The 25,493-nt window shown below is 50.0% G+C and overlaps 2 protein-coding genes across 3 annotated transcripts in view; one reads left to right on the forward strand and one right to left on the reverse strand.

The window, feature by feature from the left end:
- Positions 1-5,680: 5,680 nt before the first annotated feature.
- CDAN1 (codanin 1) lies at positions 5,681-19,057 on the forward strand (the record flags this gene model as incomplete). 2 transcript variants are annotated; one of them, XM_079699312.1, is made up of 28 exons in its annotated part: positions 5,681-5,770; positions 5,986-6,476; positions 6,699-6,905; positions 7,095-7,264; positions 7,397-7,510; positions 7,593-7,671; positions 8,097-8,217; positions 8,390-8,499; positions 8,968-9,057; positions 9,950-10,025; positions 10,793-10,998; positions 11,299-11,419; positions 11,765-11,911; positions 12,028-12,194; positions 12,586-12,673; positions 12,919-13,008; positions 13,208-13,262; positions 13,483-13,616; positions 13,701-13,804; positions 14,083-14,241; positions 14,591-14,654; positions 14,821-14,899; positions 15,085-15,257; positions 16,433-16,540; positions 16,668-16,731; positions 16,894-17,075; positions 17,328-17,435; positions 18,266-19,057. In XM_079699312.1, 28 exons carry the CDS (start codon positions 5,681-5,683, stop codon positions 18,389-18,391), a joined length of 3,723 nt encoding a protein of 1,240 aa, XP_079555438.1. In that variant the 3' UTR covers positions 18,392-19,057. The 2 variants fall into 2 exon arrangements, with proteins under 2 accessions (XP_079555438.1, XP_079555439.1); XM_079699313.1 differs by having other exon boundaries at positions 6,702-6,905; positions 15,085-15,233.
- Positions 19,058-22,403: 3,346 nt separating this feature from the next.
- The window catches only part of STARD9 (StAR related lipid transfer domain containing 9), a gene marked incomplete at both ends in the record, with an annotated part of 128,769 nt that continues 125,679 nt past the window's right edge, over positions 22,404-25,493 (reverse strand). The window contains 7 exons of the mRNA XM_079700800.1: positions 22,404-22,505; positions 23,007-23,165; positions 23,360-23,457; positions 23,592-23,794; positions 23,966-24,030; positions 24,232-24,353; positions 24,508-24,625. Coding sequence (XP_079556926.1) covers positions 22,404-22,505; positions 23,007-23,165; positions 23,360-23,457; positions 23,592-23,794; positions 23,966-24,030; positions 24,232-24,353; positions 24,508-24,625 — 867 coding nt within the window. The remainder of the gene's footprint in view (positions 22,506-23,006; positions 23,166-23,359; positions 23,458-23,591; positions 23,795-23,965; positions 24,031-24,231; positions 24,354-24,507; positions 24,626-25,493) is intronic.

Genomic DNA, 25,493 nt, shown 5'->3' on the forward strand with positions numbered 1-25,493 from the left:
AATGTGCTCATGGTAACTATTTGAAAAGCTGATGAGGCTGCAAACTGTAGTATGTGTGCTATTTTATTTCTTATTGGCATTTCTCTGCTAGAAGTCAAAACTGACAGTGATGGCAACATGGCAACTGAATGTTTCTCTCTTTTTTGGTTCCCTCCATTTTTATCCCAGCTTTTCCACTGTGTTGCCCCCCTTTTCTAAATGGCACTGACAAACTCAAGATCCAGCCTTGTTGTGTAAGAATATTTTATTTTGCATGTAGAGAAAAGATTTAACCAAAGATATTTCTGCTCTGATACTTTAAAAAGAAGACAGATTAATTATATCTCATGTATCAATAGATACTCTTAAGAGGACTATCTTGAAGAGATTTACTCTACAGTTTTTAAAAGCAGTTTGTGCTTTTAGATTTTAGATGTCTTGGGCTAAAAAGAGATGTTGGCAGCCCTGAGCAAAGCACTTTTGGCACAAGGATTTTTGTTTTTGTTTTATTTTAGAGTATGATACAGAAAATGAGTTGGGTTTTGTTGTTGTTAGTTCTTTTTTATTTATTTTTAACTTTTTTAGTGATGGCATATTTCAGATTTCAGTAACAAACATAGATCATCCAACTGATTTTAAACCAGTTTGGATATTCTACCTAAGGTGAGGGACATGGCCATCAATTAAAGTCAAGCCAAACTATATGAAGAGTAGTATGGGGCAGAAGTTAAAAATATCTTTTGAAAACCAGGTGCCTCCTAGTTTCTCCTTTCACAACAAAATGGCTAGTTACCTAGTCACACTTGCCCTTACCCTCCCTTGTCTAGTCTTTGGAATTACTTGGGTGGAGCAGAAGATGGAATTAGCAACAGTTCAGTCCCTTTAGGTAGCATTATTCCTAAATTATGCTGCCAAATCTCCAGGGTGTAGATTGTTTGAAATGTTAAAATTCCACATAGCAGTCTTTTGCACAGCTTAAAGGCATTTAACTTTAATGTGTAGTGAACAAAGAATGAAAATTGGGTCATATCAAATTTAACTTTAAAGCACAGATTATAAACATTTTCGAATGTTAAGTCTTAAGTAGGCACTCTTATTCTCAACTTGGTGTGCAAGCTGGCCTTGCTGACAGTGGCATAGTTACATTTACTGTTTTTTAAGCTGCATGTTGTGGAGTGAATGCTTTTTTGGTTTTTTTTGGGTTTTCTTGAGTTAACAAGTTAATCAAGTCCTAAATTAGTGGCAAAATGGTAATTGAGACCCACTGTTATCATTATCCACTCTATATTGTTTGCTTTAAATACTAAACAAATCTCAGCTGCTTACTAATTCAGCAGACTAGGGTGCAGTATCTGTTTCGCTCTTAGCCACTATGGGAATTTGAAGTTCTCCTGTAATCATCAGAGATTCCTTCCAGGCCACAGATTTTCATGTGAATGTTTGTATGGTTATATTCAATTGACAAGGAAAAGTGTTGGTACATGTTTTATAAACCCAGACACAGACAGTTAAAACGATAACTAGTTTTTCTATATCCAGTAGCTTTGAATTAAAAACATTATGCTTTTTCCCTCAAGAGCAGAGGATTCTTTGTTCTAGGAACTACATTCTTTTTTTTTTTTTTTTTTGCGGTATGTGGGCCTCTCACCGTTGTGGCCTCTCCCGTTGCAGAGCACAGGCTCTGCACGCGCAGGCTCAACGGCCATGGCTCACGGGCCCAGCCGCTCTGTGGCATGTGGGATCTTCCTGGACCAGGGCACGAACCCGTGTCCCCTGCACACGCAGGTGGACTCTCAACCACTGCGCCACCAGGGAAGCCCTAGGAACTACATTCTTAATCTAACATTAGGAATTGGTGATAGGAGAAACAGGATCCAGAATTCAGAATTTAGTGTCTTAGGGCAAAAAATACATCTTACTTTGGCTATTTGAAAATACATTTATTTGTAGCTAAGTCTAGATTTAGTCTTAAAAATCAAATTTTTCACATTTTAAAACTTTTCATTCCTTGATATCAAAATGTGGCATATGTTAGGGAACCATTTCTTCTGTCATGTTCATGTGTTTTGGAATTAAGTTATTTGCGTTCACTGTTTTAAAATCTGCCCATTTCCGTTTATATGTATTTACCACAGATGTGTTGGGACTTTGCCTAAAGGGAGAGATATTTCAGCACCTGTATCACTGAGGAGATAGAACGGTTGGTGACAACTGTATTGTTTAGTTTTCTTGAGTTTGGTTCTGTAGACAGTTTATTTGCAGAATAGTCATTTATCTGCGTTCTAATATAAAAAGTATTATGGCATGGATTAAGGCATGTAACCACTATAGTAGTCTTCACATGTCAATATTTACCCAAGTTCAGAAATCACAGGTGCATATTTAGACCTTAACTTAGAGAAGGGAACCAGAGGTAGTTCCAGTCCTCAGACCATATAGAAAGATGTAGTACATTGAAAACCCCAGGTGGTTGTTAGGACATCCCACTTCCCTGTCCTCATCCAATAGAACTCTGGTATATACTTCAAGGATGTGGGAGTAGTGTGGAAACATATCATTGGATATTCTCAAGAGTTCGGCTGTCCCTCTGGAAATATGAGAAATTTAAGTCAGACTCAGGAGCCTGCAGAATCTGTTGCCAACATTGCTAGGGAGAACTGCAGGAGATAAATGGGGAATTCCTATAGTTCTTAGGTGACTCCAGGACATGGGACAAGGATCCCCCTATTCATTTAAAGGGGAATTGGATGCTGCACATCTCAAATCCCTGGCTGGACATGAAGTGATGATATTAAAGTCTTGACCCATCAGTACATTTTCTAATTCAGTTGTGAATACCTGCTCCAACTTTTAAAACATAAGCTTGATGTTTACTCCCCTTAAGCAAGTTTGGAAAATTGCTTGATGTGATACACAATCTCAAGACACTGAATAGCCAAGCCAAAACCTTTACTCAGTAATGATTTGAATATTTCCTTAGATTTTGCTGGATCCTTGGTCTTAAGGAGACATGTAAAGGATGTGAAGCCTTTTTCTTCATTGCCCTGTGAAACTTTAATAAGATCTGCCTCTTTAATTGAAGTGACAGATATGGGCACAGTATGTATCACTGATGATACTGACATATCTCTCAGATACCCTGGGCCAGGGGTTCTGGGTTCCTTGACCTAGAGAATAGGATTCAGTGAGGCAGACCTTTGAGCCCATGTGACTATAGAATTTGCTGATGATATAATTTTACACACTAACGATAGGAAATTTTATCTACCTTTTCAGTAGTTTAATATTGTTTCATATTGTGTACATAAGTGTTCACTCACCCTGTTAAAAACACTAGGTAGACCAAATTTTTATATAGACTACCCTTGCCATATGTTGCTTTTTTTCCCTCTTAAAATATACAGTTTAAAACCTTAAAAATTCATGCACGGCACTTCACCATACCTGGGGTCTGTCTGGGTGTTCTTCTCTCATCCACAAGGGATAAACAAACCTACCAGAGCTTGAATGTGATTTATTTTAGGGATCAACCCAGGGAAGGGGAAGCCCTTGGGATTTTTTTCTTTTTAAACTATTCACCAGTTAGGTAAATTAGTTCACTAAGGTAAAAAGCATTCAGAGATACAAAGGTAGGAAGCTAAAGGAAATGTAACACTGTGCCACTTGGGGCTCTGAAATTGGATTGGATGAACTGAGTAAAGAAAATAACAGACGACCCAGGCTTGAGCTCCCTTATTTCTCATGCACAGTTCCTGGTCCCCCCCCCCCACTTCTGACTCCTTTCCTAAAATAACCAAGTGCTGAATTTCACTGGGCCATTTACTTACAAGTTCACAGCTTTTAGGAAAAAAGAGGGAGTTGGGAAACACCTAGCTTTGAATTAGATATAATTCTTGAAAGTTCTGAACTATTGGCAGCTCTTAAATCAGATAGAACCACAAACCAGAAGAATTCTCTCTTGTCGAGCAAGACCAGTAAGTTAGAGTAATTTAACAATTTCATAGTTTTCTCCCTTTCTTCTCTTCATGAAATCAGAGTGATGAGAATTGCTCTTTGAAATACCTCCAAAGGTATTGTATCCCTTTCCCTTCCAAGCAGCCCTCTTTATGCATTTTTGCTCAGGCAACCAAGGACATAGAGTATTGGCAGAAACATGGAGTGCTTTTGTATAGGCCATCTGTACATAAAAGTAATTATTTATTTAATTTTCCCATTTGTATCATACTAAAGCTTTGTACAGTGTTTTAAGTTCTGTTTTAAAATTATTTTGTATTTTATTTTTATAATCTAGTAATAAAATATTCATTCCGCATGCAAACTCTAGTTCTATTTGTGTGGTGGTTTGGATTTCAAAGGTGGGAAATATTATTTTTATGATAAAGTTATTGAATGCACCAGAGGTTACAAGATCAACAGGGAGTAGAAAGTGTTCTATAAATGCAGTACCACATCCAGAAGTGACCTAGAAAAAGAAGCACTGGACTGAATAGACACTAGGCGTTCACAATCCCTGCAGATAAAAACCAGGGTTCAGGGATATGAGGAGATGGTTCCCCATGTAATAAAACTGAACGTGTTAAAAGCTCTCTTTCAATCCAACATTCTCTCGCTGGCTGGAGGTTCTTTTTCCTTCTCTGTAGAAAATGTCCCTGTAGCACTGGAGTGATTTCTGCTTCCCACCACTCTCTCCTTTCCACCTTCCTTTGAACCAGGGGAACTCTCAGGAGGCATTCACATGGGCACTGCTTCACCCTTCCTGATTTGGTCTGGCCTGGAATGTTAGTGCCATTTGTTTTTCTCTGCCTGGTTTCCCTGTCTTGATTTCTCAGTGAGCAGCAACATCCAAAGAGGTGACTGGTGTTTTTCGAAATGAGAGAAATTAAGAAATAACTCAAGCTCCCAGAAGCTAATTGTGTATATGCCTGTTAACTTCTCAACTGCAAAGTAGCTCAAATATTAACCTTGTGTAATGTATAAGGGATACAGACTAGGCTATTCTGTGTGCAGGATGGCATGAGGCACTTTAAGGGTTGTGGGCTGAGGATCCTAAACCCCCCCCCCCGCAAGAATTCTGTCTTAAAGTCTTAAATGATCAATCAGTTGATGGTGAGTGGGGAAAACCACTGGTACCGCATGGGCAGGAGACTCAGCTTTTGAGAAAGGATAAAGTTAGCTTAACTTCATTTTGGCCTTGCCTAACTTCTTTAGGGTGGTGACGATTGAACCTAGAAAGACTCTTGAAAGAAAAGAATGTGCTTATCATAGAAAATATAGGCATCTTCTCTGGAGAATCGTTCACCTTTACCGTCCGGCCGCTCTCCCGGGCCCTTGGTTTCCCCCGCCGCGTCCCCGAGTCCCGGCAGGTCGCCTTCGGGCCAGGGCAGCCGGGGCCGGGCCTCACCGATAGTGGTGCGCTGCACTTGGGGGACCACCGTACCTCTTGTCGAGAACCGCGGACCCATCCGAGGCCTTGAGCCAAAGCCTGGGCGGAGCCTCAGCCTGCTGAAGCGCCGCTGCCGCCGGCCCAGATCCCGGTCTCGGTCCCGCCCTGGTCCCGCCCTGGTCCCGCCCCTCCGCCCCGGCCCCGCCCTCTCCGCCCCGCAGCCCAACGGTCGCCCCGCGGCGCAGGCCCCGCCCCCCGGGCGCCGGTGGCGCGCCGGCGCCTGCGCCTGCGTAATCGCCTCCGAGCGCCCGGACTGGGATGGCGGCCGTTTTGGAGTCGTTGCTGCGAGAGGAGCTGTCGGTCGCAGCCGCCGTGCGGTGGATCGCGCGCAGCGCCCAGAGCTCGGAGGTAACAGCGCCGACACGCCCCCAGGCTGGCCCTAATCTGCTTCCCGCGGGAGGTACCACCCCTCCCGTCCTCTTCCTCTAGGGTGCCTGGCTGTCAGCCCGGGCCGAGTGCGCTCCAGCTAGGGGCCGCTACCCCCGGCCGCCCACCCCGCTCAGCGCGCCCTGCGGCCCCGGGCTGGCAGCTGACCCTCTCGCCCCTCGCTGCTTCTCCCTCAGGATGACCCCGGGGAGGCGGCCGCGCTGATCTCACTTAGGCCGCTGCGGAAGGAATTCGTGCCATTCCTGCTGAACTTCCTGAGGGAACAGAGCAGCCGCGTCCTCCCGCAGGGCCCCCCAACCCCCGCCAAGGCCTCGGGCTCCTCGGCAGCCTTGCCAGGGAGACCCGGGGGCCCACCGCGGGGCGGCCGCGGGGCGCGCAGCCAGCTCTTCCCTCCGACCGAGCCTTCGAGCGCCACCGCCGCTGAGGCCCCTTCGGCCCGCCGTGGGGGCAGGAGGCGGGGCCCGGGGCCGGCCCGTGAGCGAGGAGGCCGCGGCCCCGGGGCCCTGGAGGAGGGGGTCAGCGGGGAGAGCCTGCCCTGGGCCGTGGGCCGGAGGCCCAAGAGCTCTGGCGGCCCCGGCAGCCCCAGCCTCGCCCGCTCTGATCCGCCAAACCTCAGCAACCTGGAGGAATTCCCTCCCGTAGGCTCGGTTCCCTCCGGCTCTGCAGGGTGAGAACCAGCCCTTATCTGGGAGATGGGTGGCACGAAGGCTCTACTAGGGGAGTTAATAAACTAAGGCTGGGTGCTCTGTAGTAGAGCGTGGTAATGGCTAGAAGGTTGGGGATGAGATAACTACAGTGGTGAGGGGCATTTTGCAGGGGGTCCAGGCTGTTGTGGAGGGGGAGATGCTTGAAGAAAGGAATATTAGAAAAACCTGTGGCTACTCCTCAGCAGGACCAAGCCTTCACGCAGGATCAACCCAACTCCGGTGAGCGAAGAGCGGTCACTCTCCAAGCCCAAGACTTGCTTCACCTCACCCCCAATCAACTGTGTCCCCAGTTCCCAACCCCCAGTCCTGGACACTAGCCCTTGGGGCCATGGCCTTCCCCCAGGGTGCAGAAGTCTGCAAGAGGAGCGGGAGATGCTCAGGAAGGAGCGGTATGGCCTTGCTGCTCCCTGGGATGTCAGCTGCCTCTGTGGGGGATTGGCAGGGCTTTTCCCTGTGATTGATTTGTCCCCTGGGAACCCTAGGTCTGTTTCCTGGGCTGTGGATGTTTCTTTGAGGAACCTGAGTATGGCTGTGGAGGGGAAGGCAGGCTGACTACTCATGACATTCCTTCCCCATAGCTCTAAGCTGCTGCAGCAGTCACCTGCTCCCGCCTGTCCCACCCCAGAATCAGGATGTCCTCACCCCAGCCGGACAGGAAACCTCACAGCTGAACCCGCTGACCCTGCCAGAGTATCCTCCCGCGAGCGTCTGGAGCTGGTAGCCCTTGTCTACTCTTCATGCATTGCAGGTGAGTGAGAGCAAAGGGCCCCGAAATGGAGATACTTGTAGAACCACAGGTTAAAACAATTGATAAGGCATGTAGGACTGAGCCTTGGTTCTGAATGGTGTTCAATACCCTGCAGTTTCTTTTCTTATGTAGAAAACCTGGTACCAAACCTCTTCTTGGAGCTTTTCTTCGTCCTTCAGCTCCTTACCGCCCGGAGGATGGTGGCTGCCAAGGACAGTGACCTTGAACCAAATCCAGGAGCCGTAGGTTGGTGAACAAGCCTCTTTTTGAGAAATGGGGTCTGGAAATGAAATCATTCTTAGCCAACAACTTGGTACTGTCCTTCTAGATTCCCTGGAAAGCCCTCTGTTCCAGAGTGTCCATGATTGTGTCTTCTTTGCAGTGCAGGTTTTGGAACATCAGTTTCAGTGAGTTTCCCCAGCAGAGGCATTTGAGCCTTATTCCCATTGTCCACTTAGTTCTCTTGTTACTTGGGGTACATGCTTGTGCTTGACACAGGTGTAGTGTGACCCTGGACCTTTTCCTACACGTAACCTTCAATTTTGTGTCAAGGCTATGAATTTAGCCCTTGAAAGAATCAAACTGCCCCCGGTGGTCTTGGTAGCTGACCTTTGGGTTTATCTAATGTTTCTGCCCTGCTCTCTTGTTCGCTGCTCCATAAGGTCTCTCTCATTTCTTTCCCCTTTGCCTTCATCATCTTTAATCCTTTGCCCATGACTTTTCTTCATGTACCTGCTCCATGCTCCAGGTAACACGCTGTGTGGTGTGCAGGTGCCAGCTTCCTATTTTCAGTCTGTCCCATTCTTGGTCATCTGTGCTCTTGTCCCTGTAGCGTTCTTTCCCACCTGGACAAAGGGACCTTGAAGCTGTTGGCTGAGAATGAACGGCTACTGTGCTTCTCACCAGTTCTGCAAGGCCACCTGCGAGCTGCCTACGAGGGCAGTGTTGCCAAGGTAGTGACCCCATCTTAGACATCTACTAGCCTGGACCTTATCCTTTCTGGTCTCATAACTCAGGCAGCCCAGCTCACATCACTGTAGTGTCATTTGCACTGGAATGGGGATGAAGTTTTCTGAGCATGAACTCTGCCAGCTTCAGTCCCTAATTGTCACTGCCATGTTTTAGGTCTCTTTGGCGATGCCACCTTCTGCACAAGCTGTCTCCTTTCAGCCAGAAACTGACAATCGTGCCAACTTCTCCAGTGATCGAGCCTTTCATACTTTTAAAAAACAGAGGTGATAAGAAAAGGGAACTTTGGGGGAAGGGGATGAAGCAGGATTTTCTCTGGGATAGGCAGCCTGTGTCATTTTCATAGAAACTAGGAATTTGACACTAACAGGTGGTAGTTTAGCACTACCAGGCCCTTCCTGGCAAACATCATAAGGGCCACTTAGCCTCATTCTGTTCATGCCCATGGACTTGAACCTCTGACCTTAGCAGCCTTCTCGCAGGTGTATGACTCTAGTCACAGGGTTCTCAGACGAGAGTGCCAGATCAACTTTAACTGCCCACAGAAGTATGTGAAGCATGTGGTGTACTGCTACCGGGTCTGTAGCATTATCACATAGAGAACCCTGGAGAGGATAAGGAACGGGGCTGTGGATAGTCCTGTCCTCAGTTCTTCTGAGCTAGGGAAGGCACTCCTGAGAATGAGTTAGGCCAGCTATGCTTCAGTTGATCGGACATTCTTATGTGTCTGTCAGGGATGTGTTTTATGAGGTGCTTCGAGAGTGGGAAGATCGCCATGAGGAGCCTGGCTGGGATTTTGAGAAGGGCTTGGGCAGCAGGATCAGGTACGTGCTCATACACCGGTCACCTTGTCTTTCTTGCTTCCAGCAGTGAGCAGCTTAGTGGTGCTTGGGTAGCTGATTGGAGGAAGGCTTTGTCCTTCCAGGGCAAAGCTGTTTTCTTTTATCCTCCTTAATCTCTTCAGTTACTGCCACCTCTGCCTCTACTCAAAAGCGATTTGTCGGGCTTCCCGCAGTGGCGGGAAGTGGTTGAGAGTCCGCCTGCTAATGCAGGGGACATGGGTTCATGCCCCGGTCCGGGAAGATCCCACATGACGCGGAGCGGCTAGGCCCGTGAGCCATGGCCGCTGAGCCTGCGCGTCCGGAGCCTGTGCTCCGCGACAGGGAGAGGCCACAGCAGTGACAGGCCCACGTACCGCAAAAAAAAAAAAAAAAAAGCAATTTGTCTCTCCAGCTCCTTCCACTCAGAAATCACTCGTACTTGTTCTGTGATTGCAAATGCTTGAAAAAAGTGGAATGCTCTTATTTCAGGTTGCTTGAGTTTTGGCCCAAGTTTTAGACCCTTTCCGACCTCCATTTTCTCCATCATCTCATTTGACAATACAGATAACTTTGCATAGCTAGATAACTAGGATACAGAAAGAATATCCTCTTGTCCACGTTGGTCATGAAGCTCACTGGCGCTCGGTGTAGACTGAAGATGAGAGGGGCAGTACTATTTCATGTTTGGTTAAGTGTATCTCTAGCTTTGAGGGGTCTTGGGGCTGAGGAGAGTGTCCCTTACCTTTTCCCATATCCTTGTGCCAGCCAGCTCTGGCAGAGGTCTGCTCAAGCCCCTGGTAAGGGCTGAAAGGCCCAAGCGTTGGCTTATTCTCTCAGATCTTTCTCTCCCTCTCCCTCCTTCCATCACACTCCATCCCTGCCTCTTATTCCTCAGAGCCATGATGGGTCAACTCTCTGCAGCCTGCAGCCACAGCCATTTTGTTCGACTTTTCCAAAAACAACTTCTCCAGGTAATAGCCCCAGCGGGAGACTGATTAATCTACAGTGGACAGTATGTATTATAGGCAGCCAAGTAATGGCTGACACTTTGGGATAGGGCAGGCAAGCAGGCAGGTCCTTGTCTGGAGATTGAACAAGAGTTCTGCTCTTTGGGTGGTGGTTGAAACTCAGGAAGCCAGAGGAGGCGGAGCGCTCTCTCCCATGCCCTGCACCTCCTGCCTCCCTGGGCCTCCTCAGACACCCGGCTCTCCTGGCCTTCCTTCAGCACCTCGCTACTTTCTTGCCCTTGATTTGTGCTGTGGTAGAAAGAGCACAGGGTTAGGACTCAGGTCTGGTTTCAAATCCTAGCTCTTGTGACCCTAGGCAGATGTTGAATCTTACAGGTTCCGTTTCTTCACCTGTAAAAATAAGAATATAATCCAGACCTCAAAAAACATATCTATGGGGCTTCCCTGGTGGCACAGTGGTTGAGGGTCCGCCTGCCAATGCAGGGGACACGGGTTCGTGCCCCGGTCTGGGAAGATCCCACATGCCGCGGAGCGGCTGGGCCCGTGAGCTATGGCCGCTAGGTCTGCGCGTCCAGAGCCTGTGCTCCGCAATGGGAGACCACAACAGTGAGAGGCCCACGTACCGCAAAAAACAACAACAACAACAACAAAAAAAACCATATCTGTGGCACATGATACAGGGTTCATCGCTTCCTCCTCATTTTGTTAAGTCCTTCTTTCCAGGAAAACTCACCGTTTTTTTGATTTCTCTCTTCCTCCCCCTGCCCCAGATGTGTCAGAGTCCTGGTGGTGCTGGGGGCACTGTCTTGGGCGAGGCTCCGGATGTGTTAAATATGCTTGGAGCTGACAAGCTGGGGCGGTTGCGGCGCCTACAGGAACGGCTTGTGGCCCCTCAGAGCAGTGGGGGGCCCTGCCCACCCCCCACCTTCCCAGGCTGTCAGGGCTTCTTCAGGGACTTCATCTTGAGTGCCAGCAGGTAAAGGTCTCCTGTCTTGCAGAGAGTGGGGGCAGAGGCCGGAAGAGGTTTGTGTTCACAGAAGGGCAGCGTTTTCTCTCCTTTGTCTGGAATATAACAGGGTGGGACTGGGTGTTGCCTGGGCTCCTTCTAACTCACACTTCCTGCCTCCATTTCCCTTCTCATTCTTTCACCCATGAAGGTAACCGCATTGGCCTCCTCTGTCTACCCTGCTGAGCCTTTCTGTCTGGAGCACCTCTTCTCTATTCTGGTCCTTCCTACACTTCTTCCAGTACCTTTATTTCCCCCTCCCCTTCATAGCTTCCAGTTTAATCAGCATCTCATGGATAGCCTGAGTTTGAAGATCCGGGAGCTCAACAGCCTTGCCCTGCCTCAGCCTGAGCCCAGTGATGAAGACGGGGAGTCAGACGTGGACTGGCAGGTTAGAAAGCAGAGGGAGATGATGGGGTTCTGACCTAGGGGGGAAAGGGTATTTTCAAGAAGAAATCTGTAACAGATTTGGCTTTTTTTTTTTTTTTAAGATTTTTTTGATGTGGACCATTTTTAAAGTCTTTATTGAATTTGTTACAGTATTGCTTGTGTTTTATGTTTTGGTCTTTTGGCTGTGAGACATGCGGGATCTTAGCTCCCCGACCAGGAATCGAACCTGCACCCCCTGCATTGACAGGCAAAGTCTCAACCACTGGACCACCAGAGAAGTCCCACAGATTTGGTTTTGTTCTAGAAGCCTTATGCTTGGGACCTTTTCCTTCTTGATGCACTGCAGGGTGAACGGAGGCAGTTTGCTGTGGTGCTGCTTAGCCTGAGGCTTCTGGCTAAATTCCTGGGCTTTGTGGCTTTCCTGCCATACCGGGGGCCCGAACCACCCCCGACCCGTGAGCTCCAGGACACCATTCTGGCCCTGAGGAGCCAGGTGATTGGGGGCTCTGGTAAGGAGGGAGCTGGGAGGAGCTGCAAGGCAATGGCGTTAGAAGGCTTCCCCCAGCCCCTGGGACTGACCCACCCACTGACTGACGCTGGCCCTGCCAGGTGCCCCCGGTCCTGGATGTGCGGGCTCTGCTGCAGCAGGGGCTGCGGGCCCGCCGAGCAGTGCTCACAGTGCCCTGGCTGGTGGAGTTCCTTTCCCTGGCTGACCACATCGTCCCCATGTTGGACTATTACCGCAGCGTCTTCACTCTCCTGCTGCACCTGCATCGGTGAGTAGAGAGAGAGCGGGCTTGAGAAAAGGGTGTGGGGAGAACATTGCTGAGGCTGCTGTTTATGAAGAGGGTCAAGCAGCCTGTGCTTCCTGTGTGGTACCATAGCCATAACTGACCCTCAGGGAAGAGGCCAGGCCTTGATCCATAAGGAAAGACAGTGGGCAGTTATTGAATATTTGCACTTTGATTGGCCCTTTTCTATTCCTACTGTGGCCCAGCTCAGAAGGGAGTACAGATCTGGGAGGGGTAATGAGACCTGGTTTCTTGTACAACAGCAGTCCCTTTTAGGTCTGCTTTTGAGAAGTACCTTCCCAGTGATAGCCTTCTGTTACTGCATTCCATTTCTCTCTTTGCACAGACTCCATTCACACCCTCATTTACCTTTTAGGAGCTTGGTCTTGTCAAAGGAGAGTGAAGGGGAGATGTGTTTCCTGAACAAGCTGCTGCTGCTGGCTGTCCTGGGCTGGCTTTTCCAGGTTGGTGGAGTGAGGATCCAGGTTGGAGAAGGGGGTGACTACTGTGGCTGAAGACAGGGAAAGGGAGGATGTATGAGTCTGAACAAGGGTGGGGCCAGAAGGTGAAGGTTCAGAGGAGGGGTAGGGATTGCCATAGTTTCAGAGGAAGGTGGCTTTGAACCTGGTGTCTAAACCCTGGAACCATGAGGTAGGAGGTGTGACAAATCTCTGAAGTGCTGACTTGCACTGCCCTAATCTCTTGCCAGATTCCTACAGTCCCTGAGGACCTGTTCTTTCTGGAAGAGGGTCAGTTGGATGCCTTTGAGGTGGACACAGTAGCTTCAGAGCATGGTTTGGTGAGTGTTGGGGTCAAGCCAGAGCCAAGGGAAGCACAGGAGTAAAGGAGGCAGGCTGCCCAGTAGGGCCCAGCAGGAGACAAGCTAGAATAGAGACTGAAGTCTTTTATGTAATTCTCTTACCTGACCACCCCGTTTCTGGCACACTGGGGAGGAAGGGAAGCCTGCCTTCCCAACACTGGCCTGTTCTCTCCCCCAGGACAGCATGCCTGTGGTGGACCAGCACCTGCTCTACACTTGCTGCCCCTATATTGGTGAGGATACTGGTCTCCCCTCAGAGGGTCCTTGGTCCTTGGCCTGTCCCTTCATGAGTACCCAAAAGGCACCCTGTGGGCCCAGCGCCCCAATATGTTGTTCTGTTCTTAGGCGCTCCCTGGTGCCTCAGTCTTTCTATTCCATAAATACTTAAAAGTCAAGATGCTGGGGAGGGTGGGACGGTTCTGGAACTTAAACGCTTGGGCTTCTCTGACGCAGGGGAGCTCCGCAAACTGCTCGCCTCCTGGGTATCAGGAAGCAGTGGACGGAGTGGGGGCTTCGTCAGGAAAATCACCCCCACCACCACCACTGGCCTGGGAGCCCAGCCTCCCCGGACCACCCAAGGGCTGCAGGTAGGGGGCAGGGCGGAGGCGGGGGGCCGCGCAGTGGAGAAGGGAAAGCGGGCCCTTCACTGCCCGGCTCCCTCCTCCCAACAGGCACAGCTGGCTCAAGCCTTTTTCCACAACCAGCCGCCCTCCCTGCGCAGGACTGTGGAGTTCGTGGCAGAGAGAATCGGCTCCAACTGTGTCAAGCATATCAAGTGAGGATGAGTCGGGATTGGGAATGGAGGTGTTGAGGGTCCTCAGTCTCATTTCCTTACGATTTTCCCCTTTGTAACACCTTGTTGCCAAACTGAGGAAAGTCAGCTGAGGGGCGGCGGGGGAGCGGGTGATAGAGGACAAGGGCCAGGTGGGATGGGGGGAGGCTAAAATTGCTGACGTTCTTTCAAGTTAGTTCTGACCAGATTTCCTTGAAGTTGCAGCCCCTTTCCGATTCACCCTTTCCAACTACCTCAAAACCTTGCTGTTCCTACTGCAGGGCCACACTGGTGGCAGATCTGGTGCGCCAGGCAGAGTCGCTTCTTCAAGAGCATCTGGTGACGCAGGGACAGGAAGGGGGAGATCCAGCCCAGCTGTTGGAGATCTTGTGTTCCCGGCTGTGCCCTCACGGGGCCCAGGCATTGACCCAGGGGCGGGAGTAAGACGCCAGTCTGTTTGAATCTTCTCATCTCCACTCTCCTCTTAGTTTTACTTTCCTGTCCCTTTTTCCTCTTTTGTACTCATCCTTTATTGCATATCCTCTCCCCACCCTGCTTTTTTGGTGCTTTTTGTGCTTGCTCTGTAGGCTCTTATCTTGGTTTTTAGAGGTTTTAGGGCCCAGAGTCCAGAGTTGAATTGGAAGGGCATCTGGGGTGGGGCCAGAGGGCTGAGGGTGCCTTCCCCTGAGGCAGAGCCCTTCCAGCTCGGGCGATTGGTGCACTCGGGGCGTTTCCTTCTGTGGGCCAGGCTGATGCACTTAGACATCACTGACCTCTGTCTCCTTTCAGATTCTGCCAAAAGAAGAGCCCTGGTGCTGTGAGGGCATTGCTCCCTGAGGAGACCCCGGCAGCCGTACGTAGGAAGGAGTCCTGGGGTTAGCGGGCTGGGCGGTTGGTGGTGGGAGAGGAGTGCTGTGGGGTTGTATGTGTGAGGCTTCTGGTGGCAGGTGGGTCACTCCTGGACTTGGGCATTCGTCATTGTCCTAACTTGCCCCTGATGCAGAACTTCTGTGTCACAGGTTCTGAGCAGTGCAGAGAACATTGCTGTGGGGCTTGCAACAGAGAAAGCCTGTGCTTGGTTGTCAGCCAACGTCACAGGTAAGGTCCAGGGAGGGGGAGTGGCTGACCAAGTTTTTCAAAAGTGGACTGGCAGGAAGTTGGAGGCCATGTGGGGGAGATAGGACTCGAAGCCAGTTGGTAACAGGGAAGGGCATGGGTTGGCATGGTGAGCCTGTGCAGGGCTGCTTTGATGACCCCTTTTCTGTCCTCCCTCTGACTTGCAGCGCTGATCAGAAGGGAGGTGAAAGCGGCTGTGAGTCGCATGCTTCGAGCCCAGGGTCCTGAGCCAGCTGCCCGGGGGGAGCGGAGGGGCTGCTCCCGTGCCTGTGAGCACCATGCTCCCCTCCCCTCCCACCTCATCTCCGAGATAAAAGTACACAGCTCCCTACTCCCTTCGGTGCCCCTCCTCCCTCTCCCTGCTCTTTTCCTAGTCTCCCTCCTCTCTCCCTCAACTCCAGTATTTGTGTGGCAGCTTTCTGTGTTGTCCAGCTAGTTCCCATTTTGTTACTGAATGGGATTAGGTAGGGCAGAACTGAATTGAATGGTTTTCGTAACTGCTGTTCTCTGACTTCTGTACTTGAATCACCCAAAAGGGTGAAAGGGAAAGGGGTAGATGTGAAAATTGTTGACTGAGTACACGTTACGCAGATGATGATGGGAGTGGGGTAGGGAATGGCTGTCCAGTGCAGTAGGAAGTCTCTAAGGAACAGTCATCGCAGTATTGGGATATGATTTCAGAAGTGTTCTCCTATGTGGGAGGTGATGCTTGTTTAGTTACAGGCAATAAGAATAATCTATCAATGCTCTTAATTTGATAAAAAAATTTTTTTGATACTGTCTAGAGCAGGAGTCAGCTGACAACCTGTGGGCCAAATCCAGCCTGCTGCTTGTTTTCGTAAATAAAGTTTTATTGGAACACAGCCATACTTGTTCATTTACGAATTGTTGGGCTGCTTTTGTGCTCCAGCAGCAGAATTGAGTGATTGGGGCAGAGTCCTAAACTAGTGACCCAGATCTGGGGTAGTAGTGTGAGAATAAAGATTTGGAATAGGGACTAAAAAGGAATGACTAAAATTAGAAGAGTAAGAGGGAGAAGAAAACTCTCAGCAGCCATTAGCTACTGGTTTTCAACATGCAGAGGATTTCTGTACTGAAACCTCAACTCTCCTGAGATGAACAGAGAATCATGAGGGACGGAAAAGAGTACGACATGTACACGACAGGACAGTTCCCTTGAATGCTTTCAGAATAAGATGCTGTCTGGGAATTGGCTAGGTATGACTGTCCCAAGATGAGTGCCATCTCTTGAGCTCTCTGGCAGCGCGTTGTCCATTGGCTTACCTGCTCCATCTGTTCCTTTGTTGTCCACTTGGTTGCTTCTCCCAGCTGTGCTGTCCTGCCCAAGCCCCAAGTCTAAGGGCACCTTTGCCCGTTACTTCACCCCAGGGCCCTGTCTTCCTTTTCCTTCTGCCTCTTTCCACTGGCTGATCCCCACCCCAAGCCACATTCTCTGTGGCCTTCTTGGCCCTGGCCTGGCATGAAGCCTTACTCTGCTTCCACCCCTCTCTGCAGGACGTGCTCTCTTTGGCCGTGGGGCCCCGGGACTCTGAGGAGGGAGTTTCCCCAGAGCATCTGGAGCAGCTTCTAGGCCAGCTGGGCCAGATGCTGCGGTGCCGCCAGGTGAGACACGACAAGATGCTCTTCTTATGTATCTTTGTCCAGCGCCTAATAATCAGAGCTGCATTGGCTTGGGGCTGCTGCTCTAAGGATGGTGCTAATGTCCAAGGTCTCCCTGTTTTTCACCCAGTTCCTGTGCCCACCTGCTGAGCAGCATCTGGCGAAGTGCTCTGTGGAGTTAGCATCCCTCCTTGGTATGGCTCCTTTTTATCACATCACTCTGTTGCCAGATCCCCCAGTTCTCAGGGTGGGGTACAAGCAAGATTAGAAAACAGCTTTTTTGTACTCTGTGTCCTCCCAGGGCCATGTGACCCTGCCTCCATTTCTTAGAGCTTGGCATTCCTCTCTCCCCATAGTTGCAGATCAAATTCCTGTCCTAGGGCCCCCGGCACAGCAGCAGCTTGAGAGAGGGCAGGCTCGAAGGCTCCTGCTCATGCTGGTTTCCCTGTGGAAGGAGGACTTTCAAGTGCCGGTTCCGCTGCAGCTGCTGCTGAGGCCAAGAAACGTGGGGCTTCTCGCAGCCACTCGGCCGAGGGAGGTGAGCTAGAGGGGCGGGGGAGGGAGGCAGGTGGGCTTCTGAGAAGTGTGTTACCCCTACCACCCCCACCCCAAATGTTATTAGCTGGTTTAGTCCCCCTTTGCTGAGGCTGTGCTTATCTTCTCTTCCGCGCTCAGACTCCCTTAGTCTCGTCTCGTCTCCCCCTCCTCCCTCAGCAGCTCTGTCCTTTGTATCAGGGTCACTGTGCGGTCCTCCTGGCCACCCTGACCTCTTCCTCTGTGTGTGTTGCAGTGGGACCTGCTGCTGTTCTTGCTCCGGGAGCTGGTAGAGAAAGGTCTGATGGGACGGATGGAGATAGAGGCCTGCCTAGGCAACCTCCATGAGGCCCAGTGGCCAAGGGTAAGGAGTCCTCATCTCCTTTTACCTGGAGAGAGAACAGGTGTCATATGTCCCTTTTATCCTGAAAGGGGGCAAGTGATGGGGCCTGGCATTCTTAGGATCTTCCCAAAGCTCAGTGGATTTTGTCAGATTTCTTGAGGACCACCCTGAAATGGAAGTGGCTGCTCTGGGGGGCTTCCTTCACATTTAAGTATCTATTGTATGAAGGACTGTGTCCATGGAGGAAGGGAAGATGGAAGGGGCAGACAGTGCATGGCATAGTGAGTGTGGGGTTTGTGGGTTTTTTTTTTTTTTTTTTTTGGCCACGCCACACAGCTGGTAGGATCTTAGTTCCACAACCAGGGATGGAACCTGGGCCCCAGCAGTGAAAGCGCTGAGTCCTAACCACTGGACCACCAGGGAATTCCCGAGTGTGGATTTTTAAAATCAGAATAACCTGGATTTTAATCTCAGCTAGTCCTTAATGTTATTGTGATTTGGGGCAAGGTAATTTTAGTTTCTTCATTCATCAAATGGGACTAATTTAGACCTCCTGGGGTTCTTCAAGATGAAATAATGTGCATATTAAGTACTCATTAGTGGTTTTGAGCTTCCCATTAGAGTTCACTCTCCCTGCTGGAACTTGAGCATCCTAGAGTACTAATGGGCCAAGGTTTCCAAGTCCATTTCCAGGTAGAAGGCAGTTGGGAAAAAATAAAATAGGTTGTCTGGTTAGCTAGGGCTTGATATTTGGGATTGATTTTTAGTAAAAAGGGTGAATATAGAATTATGTGGGTGAACAATCTAGAATTTTGTGTCTGCCTTTTCCGTCATCTTTCTGCTTATTCCAGGATTTTTCTGAAGAATTAGCAACACTGTTCAACCTGTTTCTAGCTGAACCCCATGTGCCACAACCTCAGCTAAGAGCTTGTGAACTGGTGCAGCCAAACCGGGGGACTGTGCTGGCCCAGAGCTAGGGCTGGGAAGCGGCCCTACCTTGGGCATCTCGCCAGAGCGCTGGAACCCAGCCTGACTGTGCCTCGGGAGGAGGCCCCAGAGCCACCCCAAGTGCCCACCCTGACCCTTGCTGGTGTGGTAGTAGCTCAGTCTGTCATCAGGCTTCCTGCTCACGTGTGAAGGAAGAGAGTGGCAGCCTGGCATCCCCGTGACTGCGGGCTCACCATCCCAAGTCCTAAAGGAAGAAGGAGGGGGTCACCCGATTCAGGATTATGGTGGAAGAACCTAGAGACTCCAGTCCTGGAGAAGAAGAGTTGGCATTTATTATGAAATGATGTGTGGGGGCTTGTCGACACAAGATTCAAGCCCCACTTGCTGCTGTCCCAGCATCTCTTAGAGCTTTGTGCTTTGGGAAATCATGACAGAGGGAAGTGACTTCTGCTTAACTTGTGAGTAAAGTTAAACATGAATCTCGGGAGTCTACATTTTCTTACCACCAGGAGCTGGACTGCCATCTCCTTAAAAACGTACAACAAATGTGGGGCTCGCCCGACAGAAACCTGCCTTTTACCTTGCACCCCGCCTGCCTTCAGTCCCGTGCAGGTAGTAACTTTTGACTCTAGCTTAATCCAGGGGCCAAGCACGGGCAGAACATTAGAGCTTTTTAAAATAAACTGTTTTCTTTACCAAGGGCTTCATGTCTAGTTATTTTCACCTTACTCATCCCTGTAGAAGGCCGCAAAGTCTTAGGTGGGCTTGGAGGTGGGCACTGACAGGGTAGAGCTGTCCCATTGGTTGGCCACTTAGCAATGCCTAAACATTCCATCATGTGAGACCCTGCAGGCCAGAGAGCCTGGGGCCCTTGTTAAGCCACTGCCAACAGTATTGACTTCTGTTCAACTCCTTTAAAGGTTTAGGATGTGTGAAGTTTCTACTCACCAGATACTGCCCACTTGTGATGCTTGCTTCTTGGTGGGCTGGGGGTGTTTGATTTGGCTCAGAACAAAAGCATTCTACGTGTCTATAAATGATGCACCAATTTTGACTAAGCAAGCACTACCTTGATAACGTGCATTAAATTCACTCTTCTAAAATTCATGGTTTTTCTACTTTGGCAGTGTGTGCAGAGAGATTCAGTCTCTGTCAGGGGAAGGAGAGAGGGTAGGGTACTCAGCGAACCCTCTTGAAGTGGCTTGCAAAATCTGTCTGTGCATATGTGTGTATTTCTTAGGAGAAAAGTTCCCAGCTGTCAAAGGTCTCCAACCCAAGGAAGGTTAAGATGCTCTGGGTCTAAAGAGGTCTGCTGTATGACTTTAGTAAAGCCAGTTGGGAGCCCTTACAGTAGGTCCCATCAGCACAGAAAAGTTAAAAATGGGGGTGTGTCTCACCACTTTGTAATCATGCTTCTGCACAGTCAGGCAGTGATCATCCCTTCCCCTCAGCTCATCCTAATCAATAAGTTTTTGCATCTGAACCTGTTTTTCTTCATCTCTTCATTTGTCCTTTAAATCCAATTTATACTATAGCAAATTATGGAAGTTCTGAATGCTTGGGAACCAAAACAGTTTTAAGAAATATTTTATCTTTCTGCACCCATCAGGTGTGGCTGAACGAAAGCACTGCCCCAGGAAGCTGAGCCCCGAGGTAAGCAGACACCCAGCTACTTCAGACACCCAGCTCCATGTGAGGTGGGACAGGCAGGCAAGCATGGAGGAAGCCTGAAGCCCCAGGAAGCTGAGTTTAAAGCCCACTTAGTTAAACCGCACAGGCCCAATTCAGGAAACGCTGGCCAGTGTGAACCTTAAGGGTTTACTTTAGGCAGGCAGTAAGATAAGAAAGGAATTAGAGACAAGCAGCTAATGAACTAGGGAACTCATTAGTATTTCGGTTGTTTTCCATATACCTGCTCTCTACCAGTATCAGTGGTTTTCAAAGTGTGGTCCCCAGACCAGCAGCCTCATCATCACCTGCAACTTCCTAGAAATACAAATATGTGGGCCCCTCTCCACTCTTCTAAATCAGAAACTCTAGGGTGGGGGCCAGCCTGGGGTGTAACAAGTCCTTCAGGTGATTCAGAAGCACAATAAAGTCTGAGAACCACCTGTCTTAACCAAAACCTGACTTCTCCTGGATCATTTGGAGCCAGGTCCCTGGATTATCCTTAACACCTCTGCATTTTACTGTAAGATCAGCCTCAGTTAATGTTCTTTAGGTTTGCTGACTCACATGCCTGGCTTGTGGCTTCTCTAGTTTAGGGGATACAGTCACCTCCAGGCTAACCACCGTTCAGATTCCCATTGCTGGCTCTACCTCAGAAGCCCTAGAGGTGCATACCTGTTAAAGAGCTTCCTTCCAGGGGTCTGTGGTCACCATTGAGTGTGGCAGTGGAATCTGTTCTGGAATCCTCCCTCATGTTCATGTCTGGGCTACAGCTGGCTGTAGCTGGGCAACTTACCTGGTTGCTCTTTATGTGCAAAGCAGTGCTGAGCTCATGGGAAACACTCAATACATATGTGTAAACTATATAGCTTGAAACTGGGCCATGAGTAGTTACTGCCATCATAATCACCAGGCTGAATTCTGAGCCCAGATGACACACTTAGGCTATCCCAGGGTAGTCTTCACTGAATAAAAGTACACATTGGACTTTTAATTTGCAAGTGTTCTGCACTTTTCAATCAGTGGTCTTAGAGATTCATATGAAGAGAGATGGGAGTACATAAATAGGGTGTTAAATATATCAATTGTAACCCAAAAAATTAACCAGAAAAATAAGTTTAAAAGCAATAAAAAAAACCCTTCAATAATATATAAATAACTTAATCTGAGGTAAGAGAAAAACAAAATCCTGCAGATACTTTTAGAAAAATAAACTTCTGCTGCACTATACAGAAATTTACCTTTTACCGCATCTTCTCAATCCCCATATGGTCACCCTCCTCTTCCACCAAAGACTCGGCACCAGAACTGAAGCTGAGAATCTCTCCGACCCCTACACTTCAGGTAATCATACAGAATATTCAAAGCTCGAGTTCAGCCAGGCTAAGTTACAAGAAAACTGAACCCATTCTCTATCCCACCCTAGAATAGAAGGGGCTACAGCAGTGCGTGGAATGCTCAAGAGACGACTGAAGGCTGGGACCAAGTCTCTGAGTGAGGTAAGGAATGGAATTGCACTTCCTCCTAACAAATCACTTACCTCCTTCTAGGAGGTCCATTATCTTCCCTCCCGTCTTCAAAAGACAGTTTTTCATCTCTGAAATGAGAGATGCCCACGCACCACCCCAAGTCCTCCTCAAAGAGCTAGGCCCCCCCACCAACCCCAAACCTATCCAGCCAGTTTCTACAGTGGTCTTCCCATTCTTCTGAGCTCTGGAGTGGTGGCTCCATGACAGAGCATTACTCTATACTCCTCACTGGGGCCAAGACCCAAATAATTGTCTTCTTCTGTGAGGGAAAGGAAGAGGGAGGGCAAAGCAAAAATTAATAATAAAGCATTTTGTAAAAATTCAAGGAGGAGAAACAATTCTAAATCAGTGTTCTGGTTTGTGCAGCTGTTTTTTTAAACCATTTTCTTCCCACAGTGGAGCTGACTGCTGGAGCACATTCTGAGCAGAGTCTTGGCCAATGGCTCCTGCTTCCCTACCAGCCCCAGGGCTGCACCAAACTAAGTAAGCCCCATGTCAGAGCACTGCAGGCTCCCAGCTCTGCTGGCTGTGTCCAGTCCTGATCCTTGAGTGGCCTGTATGCCACAGGGTCCCAGAGACGGGAAAAAAAGGTGAGAAATCCAAAAAGGTGAATTGAGCTTCATTCACTCTGGACAGCCAGGAGCTCAGGCCCCCTCGCTCTGCAGAGGTGCCAGCTGTGACCAAGTACTGACTAGGTTTCGCTGGCAACTCAGGGCTGAGTGCTGTCTGCCCAGTCGGGCACAGCAGGTAGCCTCGGCTCTTCTTAACATCAGGATACGGAGAGTAACAAGAGCCGCCCCAGCATCTCTGGGGCGTCCTGGAGCGCCATCTTGACCGTGAGATGCTAACTACCAAGGAAGGAAGCCAGTCTGGCTATAACCAGCGGCTGCTGTTTGATGAAGGAGCTTAGGAGCTGAGGGGGGAATCCTGGAGCACCAAGTTCTACCTGAAATAAACCAGAGAGGGAAGAGTTAAAGGTGCAGACAGACCCAAGAGAGTACACAGGGGCACACTTCAGCCATAAGCAGCCACCCCAGGCTGCTGTGATTGGAGAGGCTCTGAACAGAACTGTCGACAGCCCTGTGCTCTGCTGTTCAGATCTAGGCAAAAGCTTCACTTCCCAATGACAAAAGGTCAAGTCAGGGAACTGAGGGTGCTGCTCCGCCTCACAATGACTCATCTATCTCCTGAGGACCCTGGGAACAGCCAGAGGATGTAGGCCGCCAGGCTCTGGTAAGAACAGCTTCAGAAGAAGGTTGATCAACTCTGCCTCATTCCTTCCTCTCTGATTCCCCACTGATTCGTGACCCAAGAAACCCTTGAGTCTCCAGCTCTCAGGCCACAGGTCCTGGGTACTGAAGAATGTTGAACAGCTATACAGAAAGCTCCCATGGGGCTGGGGTCAAATCAAGGCATGCTGTGAGGCCAGCTGCACAAGGTGGATCACCTGGACCAAGTAGATGACTCTGGTGATCTCCTTCCCTTCCACAGTGAGGGGCTGCAGGATCCAGGCACTGGGCAAGATCTCCCCTCGGACCATCTCCCTGCTGGGTCTCGGCATGGACGCATCATACACAGACTGAGCTGCCATGATAGACAATTGCCCCTGGAAACAGAGCAATGTGAGTTCAGCCTACGTGATATGGGAGGGACAGGGACAAACAGGGACGGGCTCCAGTGCAGTCAGTACCGGGGAAGGCACCCTGGCCCAACTTGCCCTCCTTCCCCCAGAGGACCTGATGCCCACAAAGACTGCTTCTCACAACACGCCAGTCCAAGTTCCTCCCACAACATCTTTACCACCAGCAAGGCAGGCACCTCTTTGGCTTCCACGCAGACACAACAGAAATCCCGTGGCTGCTTCAGTGCACACAGGGTGGTATTGCACACCAAATACACTGGAGGGGCAGGGATGCAGAAAGTCAGACCGAGTTCTGCCCTGTGACACCCTATTATCCACAGCCTGACACCCCGCTGGACCTAGCTGAGTACCCGGCCTTCTGAGAGTACTGCCTCTGTCCCCTGGGCTCACCCAGGTTGATGTTGTTGGTCACCCGCTGATGCAGCCTCGCTGTCTGGATGGGCTTGTGGTATAGGGGCCACAAGGTGGGGTCACTCACAGCTGCCCACACATGAGACAGTGGCTGGGACACTACGCCAGCCCCCAGGAAGCCATGCCGAGTAGAAGAAAACACCTTGTAGTACAGATGCACGTCCTGCTCCTCGCCCTGATGGCTGGGGGAGACACCAAGGGTGGGGAAGAGGAGGAGGGGATGAAAGCTGGGTTCTAGAGTCACAGAGGAAGAGCTCACGGTGAGGGACTCAAGGAAGCCGGGGTGGAGAAGGGAAAGGAGGAGAGAAGGCGAGCAGGGCCACAGGGAGAAGACACTGTGCAAGGGAACTTACTTCCAGCCAGCTGCTGCCTGGCAGCTGAAGAGGTTGTTCAGATTATCTGAGCAAGCAGCCATTACCTGGGGACACAGTGACCACACCCAAATTAGTGGGCACGGTTGGTACAAAGCAGACTCTTGGATTAGTCCCTCAGGCCAGCATTTACTGAGTTCCCCGCTTTTGTAAAGACAGAGAACTGATGAAGAAGCCCTCATCTGCCCTGTTCCTTCCCTCCTCTTTCTTCCTCCCCACCCAGCAGAGTTGGCTACAGGAAACCTCACATCAGCCATAGAGATGTCCACGATGTGCTTGGCCAAATCCTTGTAGAAGGAGGAGAAGGAGGTCCCCAGGCTGGACAGGCTGGACGGAGAACAGCAGCAACTGCCCAGGGAGGCTCTGCGGCCTACAATGAACAGGTGGAGATTCTTGAGATGGCATATGAGCATCAGGGCCTCAGGGCAGCAATGGCCTCCTGAGGGACAGTGGCTCCCTAGGATCTAGCAGACCTCAGCCCCAAAGTCCCCACACCAGGTAGGTAGCTCTGCCCCACCACTCACTGCAGGCTGAGGGTTTCCAGGCAGAGCTGGCCAGGTTCAGCTGACTATTCCTCACTGCAGAGCGGCCCCACACCTCCCCTATGGAGGAGTCTCTGGAATCAGGTAAGTTTGTGTCCCGCTGCAGAAGAGAAGACGCTCAGGACCAGGGCAGAGGCAGGGAGAGCAGAGCACCAGCAAGCCGGTGCAGAGTCCTCTCCTCTGCCTCTGAACAGCACCAAACAGCTTTAGACATAGAGGCTCAAGTGAAAAGGTCTTCCCTGCTGGATGCCCTTGAGAAGTCAACCACAATAGAAACCAGCCCCCTGGAGAGTTTCCTTGCCCTTCAAGCCACACGCTCAAGGTTGCTTGTAGGAGAGTTCCAACAGGGATCAGAATGAACTGGGACCTGAGACGATGGGGTACCAGGGGTCAGTGAGTGGGGGGGGCCCTCTGCGCCACTGCAGCAACAGGAATGAGGCCATGGCTGGAGCTCTGTTTAATGTGGGCAGCAAACAAAGCCCAACTGGGAGGTGGGAGGTGGAATGGGGAAGAAAAGTGACGGGCTGTGAGAAAAGCTTGACCCTTGGCCCCAGCCCCAGGTACAGCGGCTAAGCCAAAGGTCCTAATTTGGAAACAAATGGGGATGATCCTCTGGATTTGCAATACAGCCACCACACCTTTACTACAAGCAGCTCCTCAATGACATGACCCTTGACCTCTGCTGGATCTAACAGGCGTCCACTATCCTACCTCTATCATCAGTTCCTAACCTAGTGCTACTTTTAAAAAAAGGTGAACAAAGGTATTCTGTCTCCATCCTTACGTCCTTTCTTCCTGCTGCAACATCCAAGTGGTGTCTCTCCTACTTCAGGCAGATTGAGATTTTGTGCCACCTTCTTAAGAACCTTTCACTACTGATCATCTCTCTCTTCACTTATTGCCTCCACCTCTACCTCTTCACTATTCTTCATATCAGCATTTAAGCATGCAAAAATTTCTCCCACCTT

This window comes from Hyperoodon ampullatus (genome assembly GCF_949752795.1).
Source record: "Hyperoodon ampullatus genome assembly, chromosome: 3".
In the NCBI taxonomy this organism is placed as follows: domain Eukaryota; kingdom Metazoa; phylum Chordata; class Mammalia; order Artiodactyla; family Ziphiidae; genus Hyperoodon; species Hyperoodon ampullatus.